The 7124-nt window shown below is 33.3% G+C and overlaps 1 protein-coding gene across 1 annotated transcript; it reads right to left on the bottom strand.

The window, feature by feature from the left end:
• Positions 1-4220: 4220 nt before the first annotated feature.
• On the bottom strand, positions 4221-6000 carry LOC116105271 (3-ketoacyl-CoA synthase 12-like). The gene has a single exon (XM_031391718.1). The coding sequence runs from the start codon at positions 5949-5951 to the stop codon at positions 4554-4556; it is 1398 nt and encodes a 465-aa protein (XP_031247578.1). The 5' UTR covers positions 5952-6000; the 3' UTR covers positions 4221-4553.
• Between the last annotated feature and the right edge of the window lie 1124 nt (positions 6001-7124).

Here is a 7124-nt window from a genome sequence, read left to right on the forward strand (position 1 = left end):
ACACAACCAATCGGCATATAGATGTGCCCAAACAATTAGCCTTTTACAGACTTAATAGGTTTTGGGTAGCTGAGTGGTTCGATAGGAACTCTTAAGTATATTATTCAAGAGGTCCTAAGTTCGAGTCTCTCCTCAGTTGTTAATAGAGGTAACTACTAAAGCTCTTACTTGACCGGTAGCTATAAGGTTTTAAAAGATTAATTGAAGTACGCGTAAACTAACTCGGATACCCCAGTCATTAAAAAAAAAAAAAAAAAAAAAAGGCAAGCATAGGAATGGCGAATGTATTGTAATGGTAACTAGGTGACAAGATCATGATGGGCCAAACTCATAAATAAAATGTGGCTTTCTATACAGAAAAGGAAAATTTTACTGTATCAAATCCAATCACATTAATTTGTATCATATTATATATATGGCTCTGCATAAAGGCATGCATGAAATGGGGTAAGAGGCTGAGAGCTATCAGACATAAACGCGTGAGATGAAAAATGTAATTATATATCTCATAATGTGATATGATATACCTGTACCTACACAAAATTTATTGATTTCGTGGTATTACCAGCATAGCACATGCAACTCATTTAATGCAGGTTTGGTTCGTTGAGCTCGGCCGAAAGCGTAAATCTCAAACATTTGTTTAATGCCAAGAATGTTTTGTACAATGGCATATCATTATCAGATTATAAATCAAAACCAGTAATAACTAACCCAGTTTCCACTTAATTAGTGTCTAATTACATCATTATCATATATATTGTTGTTACAAAAATTAGCTACAATTGGTGAGCCTTAATCGACCTTGACAGAATCAACCGATAAAGTGAGATAAATATGTCGAAAATTATGGATAAATATAAAATTATTTTTAAAATGATTCTACAAGTTATAATCAAACTCACATTCACCGTTATTTTATTGTTTAGTATTCTCTTTACATTAAGAGCAATCACAGAAAAAATCAGTGATTATTTTTGACAAAAAAATTACTAATAATAATAATGGTACAGCAATTTGTATAAATTTTTTTGTATATTTGATATCGTCATTTGATTATTTAATTTACTTGCTTTAATACAAGTACAAGGAAGACTTTGTTTTACTTTTCGGACGTTCTGTACTAGTACTATTATAAGTGATTAAAAGTAGGGTTCTGTTCCAGTTTGCTACCCCAGTAACCATTCTGGGAGGTGAAGTAGCAGTTCCTGGAAATTAATCACATTTGCATACAGCCAAATAAACTGTATGAATATAAAAGCTATCAGAACATGTTCATATCGCCATCTAAATATTACGGCTCCGTTTGTTTCACTCTTCCAAATGTTATTCTTAGTTTTCCCAATAAAGTTAAACTATAAAATTAGCTTATTCTCAAAATATTATTCAATATCTTTTAAACCCCCCTAAATTTATTAATTTAACTAAACACCCCCAATTTTTTTTTTATAAATTACAAAAACACCCTAGCAACCCACATTTACCATATTCTGGCCACCATTGCCAGAAGCTGGTCGGAATCTGGTGTAATGGCGCACTACCAGCTGAATCTGGCTGATAGTGCTCCGATCTAGCCTTTTTCAGTAAGATTCACGGTGGATCTGGCTTGAAAAGGCCAGATCTTTGGCCTTAGACAGTCGTCAACGACAGCCAAGATATGGTCGTTGTTGACCATCAACGACGGTCATATCTTTGGCCGTCGTTGACGATCAAATACGGCCAGATCTGGTCGTCAATGGCCAGATCTAACCATAGATTTGACCTGAAAATGTCATATCGGTGTATGACCAATAAGATCCAATCGGTCATGTGCCGATACGGCAACTCTGACTATCATCCGGCGGTGGTGGCCGGTTGTTTGTATTTAATGGATGGGTTGTAGTGTTTTTATTAACTTTTAATATTTTATTATAGGGATGTTTAGTAAATAAATAATTATAGAGGGTATTTTTATTAATTTTTAAATTTTATATCGTAATACTTACCTAATTTAATTTTTTTTTAAATATTATTTTAAAACAAGTGGACCTAAGTTTCTGGCTGACTGATTAATTAAGCATGCATATATGAGAAAATAAATATTATGCTATAATTTTGATTGCCCATGCCACTGCAGATAAAGGACATGTGATGATGTGAATGATAAATTACAGATATTCTCAGTCATGTTATTGCTGCTCTGCCAACACCATATCCACAGTCATTCATTAATTCAACCTTGCAATTTTCTTGAGGTCTGTCTCTGTACAGAAAAATTTCAGTACTTGTTGACTAAACAAAGTTTCTAGAAAGGAAACAGTGGATTATATTTTGAAATTAAACAAGACACTATCCAGAATAAAGAACTGAAACGTGCCCTCTTCGTTTAAAAAATTAATTAACTTTTATGACCAGAGTTTATGGGGGCAGTTTATGCTTATTTCAAGGCTCACAACTTATCTTTTAAGACTCTAAAATTATCAGATAAAAATTTAAATGATTATTCTTATTAGCAATTAAAGAAGGGTTCAAATTCATGACCTTTTGAATAATACATCTAAGAATTCCTATCAAATCATTCAATCATCCAAGAGTTGTTAATTATAGACTATTTTTTCTTATTATATATGGAGAGTATATGTGTTTAATAGAGAATTGATAGCGCCACTAATTCTTTTCTATTTTCCATTTGCAGCAACGAATCAAAACTCTTTATCTCATCGTCCGTCTTGTTAGGTGGACTGATATTATGTTGAAAGTCACACAAGCTAATTGCTATAAAAATAAAGAATATTCAATTTATTAGTATTAATCCATCTATGTTGTTAGAGTTTCATGTTTAATTTTACAATATTAATTTTTTTTTTTTTTTAATGATACGTGGTGTCCGTCTAGTTTACGCACACCTCAACAAATCTCTTAAAACTCTAAAACTATTGACTGAATGAGAACTCCAATAACTACCCCTATTAACAACCAAAGAGAGACTTGAATTCAGAACCTCTTGACCTAAGAGTCTCTATCAAACCACTCGGACACTCAAATATAGTTAATATTAAGTTTGATAAACTATTAATAAGTTATGTTACGATTTTTGGAAACAGTGATACTTCTTCAATTTCTTGTGAATAAATAATGAAGCGGATCGGTATTAAAGGACAAATCTTTTGAAAAACAAAACATAACTAAAAAAATATATAGACAACCCTTTTGAAATATATGCAAGATTGTTTATTAGTAATTAATAAATATAGTAGTACTATGACAAAAAATTAACACTAGTTGTTGGTTTGGAATACTTAATTATCAATGACCTTTTCCCCCTTTAGTAATAGATTGTGCAATGGGACTTATCTAAATAAATTGTGATTTGAGTGTGAAATCAATTGCATGTTCGGGAGAAAAAAAAGGAAAAAGTATTTCTTAATTAAGTCTTTAACAAGAGCGAAATGAGATGAGATGTTAAATGAAGAGCTAATATTTGTTGGCTTTAAAGAGGGGCAGCTCACTCCAAAATTTAATGCATGTGGCCAAGGTCGATTCTCTCCAGTAATTTGGTGAGTCCGGCCAACAGCATCACCGTATCAGAACCGTTCACTGAAACCGGGACCAATAGATCAGTGATGTTACTTAAATGAGATTCTGAGTTTGATTTATAGGCCAATTTATTGTATTTATTGTTAAAAGGTAGGCTCATAATTCTGCTACAGTGAGACAACTTATTTACTGCTATCATAAATAAATTCGTGCTGGCATCTACACAAGCTAGCTGTTTATTGTATTTATTCCTGTGATCCTATTAAACCAATATTAGTATTTTTATTTTAGAATAATAATACAACTAATTTTTCATGATTTTATAACTATCGATTATTTAAGAGTTTCAGTGACTATCTCTATTATTAACCGATAATAAACTTGAATTTAGTATCTCTTTATTAATATACTCAAAAATCCCTATCGAATCACTCGATCATCTAGAGATAATTGGAGGGCAATTTAATTAATAAGTTAAGAGAGTCTCTTTGTGATTAATATGACATCATTAGGAATTGTATATTGCTTAATTAATTATAAATATATTTCATTGAAATAAAATAAAGCAGCTGGTACAACAACAAGCGCGTGTTGGGACAACTGCTAAAGCAGTCTTTTTTCTTATTAAATTTATGAGAACCTACCACCATGGAAATAAAACTAAGAAAGAAATAGAATTTTTATATATAAATAAATTGATTGAAATTACACCTGTTTTCTTTTTCTATTCGTAAAAACAATTAAACAAAGCTGTAACGTGCATTAATTGTCAATACCTGTAAAGAAAATTGAACAAGAAAAAGAAAATAACTCTCAAGTCCAATAGGATGTAGCAAACTTCGGATCAATATCTATCAGTGTTCGGAATTTGGAAGCTGCACATCTTATTGGCAGATGAAATCCACAAAGGGATTTTAACAATAATAACGACCTTAATAGTATACAGATAAAATAATGAAATGCAAGAAATAGAAGTTTTGGTGAATTAAAAAAAGTATAAGCATCCATGAAGGTTTTTGGGTGTGTAAATCTTCTTCTTACTCCTCATCAGGAATTTTGAAGGTGCTAATATCTTCATTTTGAATCCAACCATATTTCTCCATATAAGGGTTAGCCAAAGACTCTGGTGGGTAGCTATCAATGCAGTCTCTCCAAACATTACCAGCATTTCCTTCCAGGTCTCTCATCACCTCCCACAAACAGCTGTTGCATTTAAAGCCGGCACCAAAACTTATCATCAAAACCCTGTCTCCTTTCTTCAGTCTCTTCTTGGCTTCCATGTAAGCCAAAACATACCAAAGACTGCTTGCAGATGTGTTCCCAAATCTATGAAGAGTCATTCTAGCTGGCTCTAGTTCGTACTCGGTTAGATCAAGACTGAAACCAATCCCATCTATTACTGCTTTGCCACCAGTGTGGATGCAGAAATGATCAACACCCGTCCTGAAGTTTATTAATGATTTTTTGGGTTGATCTCCTTTTGGAGACTTGTTACTCATTTTTCGAACAAATGAAACTACAACAAATCGAAGTAGTTCCCTTAGTGGCAAGATCTTGGGGGAAATTACCCTAAGATTGTCAACAAAACAACGAGTAGCAGCCTTTGGGAGGTTCTTGCCGAGGTGAAACCCTATTTTTCCGTCTTCGTCTTCTCTTTGTATGCAACATTCATAAGATTCATCTCTGGAACCATGGTGTGTCCTGACTAGACACTTTAGTTTGAGCAAGGCTCGATGCTTTAAGGTCCTGTTGTTAGACAAAAGGATAGCACAACCACCACTCCGGAACAAAATATTTGCAAGAATCATTGACCTGTTATTTCCTGAATACCAATTTGGACTCAAGGATTCCGAGGTCACAATTAGTGCATACACATTTTTGTAAGTTCTAAAAATGTTACGCACAATATCAACTGATATTAAACTTGCACTACATCCCATACCAGTAAGATTAAAAACCTTAACATCCTCCCTCAGCTTGTAGAGATTGATGATTCTAGAAGATAAAGAAGGAACTGCGGCTAGCATGGAAATATTAACAACAAGAACATCAATTTCTTGAGGAGAAATGCCTGACCTGGCCAAAAGTTTTTCAATGCTGTCATGGAAAAATTCGTCCATCTCCGACAGCCCATCTTGCAATGTAGGAGTAAATTCTCGGCCGGAGAACATGATACTTGGAGCGTAAGTTTGCTCGCCAATTCCTGAACTTACAATGGCTTTCAAGAGGAACTTGTACTCATTGAGACCAAGTTGTTTGTTCCTCTTCATCACCTCTCCGCTAAATTCAGTGTCAACCATTCTGTCATCAGTTGGCTTATAGCACTGATAATCTATTACGTAACATTCTTGGTCATTTTTCTCATCAAACCACTTCCATAACTTGAAAACGAGATACAAAATAGGGAGAATATAGAAATAAAAAAGAAGATCCATGGAGACAAAGGAGAGAGATATGAAGAGAAAGAAAGAAAGAAAGAGTGAAATAAAGATTGGTGTTGCACTAAGTGAAAACTTCGGTTAGATGGGAAAACATCAAACGAGCCTCTTATAAGAAGGGGTGTGAGTGGCTTGGGGTTGGTTGGACATGTGAGTGTGCTTAAGACCCATTTCAATCGCTCAACTTCCACCCACTGATGTGTATGTTCGTATTTATCTTTATTACTAATTCAACTTTTTAGTCTTCCTTAAGCATGTGAGAGAAGTTCATGGAAAGCTATGCAACCTTCCGGGTTCCGGGTCAATATCCCTTCATCAAATTATTAATTTATTAGTTCTTGAATTATAATTTTTATTATTTGAGGGGGTTTGTTAATCATTTTTCATGGTCAGCAATTCTTCCTCTTCACCTTTAAGTATTCTATGTGTTGATACAGAGATTTGTACCAACCAGAGAATTCCAATTAATCCTGTCGAAACTGGAATAAATATGCCCATGATTTAATGAAAATCAGCAATGAACAAAAAAGAAAGAGTCATAAATAAGAGCACAAAACAATTTTTAAAGTGGTTTGACAAGTTAGAACTTGAGTCTATGTTCACTTTTATCTTATTGTTTTTGAGAGCTTACAAAGAACAATATAATTCTTAAGAAACTTTTCTTTGAACAATTTCTCTGCCTTAGAAAACAAGTTGTGATGGGTTTATATAACATCCATTACAGAATAGAGTTGAGGTAAGATTAAAAAACGTTGGATTAGGAATTGCATGATCTTCAGCTACTTTATTAGAATCTAAGTCGATCTGTATATTTTCTTTCAAATTGAGCAAATCTAAATTATTCTCCCTTAATAAGAAATTATTGTTTTACGCACAATACTGTGCAACTTAAATTGAACGCATTATAGTGCACAGTTAGTAGCTTACCCAATGTGTCATCTCATTTAAGAAAACGGAGGAGGTAGATAGAATAGAGATTCAATATATTATTTTAAATAGAAACTGCGCTTGAATAAACAGCGGCGATAAATGACTAAACTGCGCTCTGAAACTTTCTAAGTTTATAGAAGAGATTGAGCAACATAATGCGCGGCTCCGTTTCGTTGGTTTTTGGGAATACTATTATTAGTATTCTCAAAAAAAAGTTAAATAGTAAAATACCCAAAAACT

This window comes from Pistacia vera, unplaced genomic scaffold (genome assembly GCF_008641045.1).
Source record: "Pistacia vera cultivar Batoury unplaced genomic scaffold, PisVer_v2 Contig496, whole genome shotgun sequence".
Lineage (NCBI taxonomy): Eukaryota > Viridiplantae > Streptophyta > Magnoliopsida > Sapindales > Anacardiaceae > Pistacia > Pistacia vera.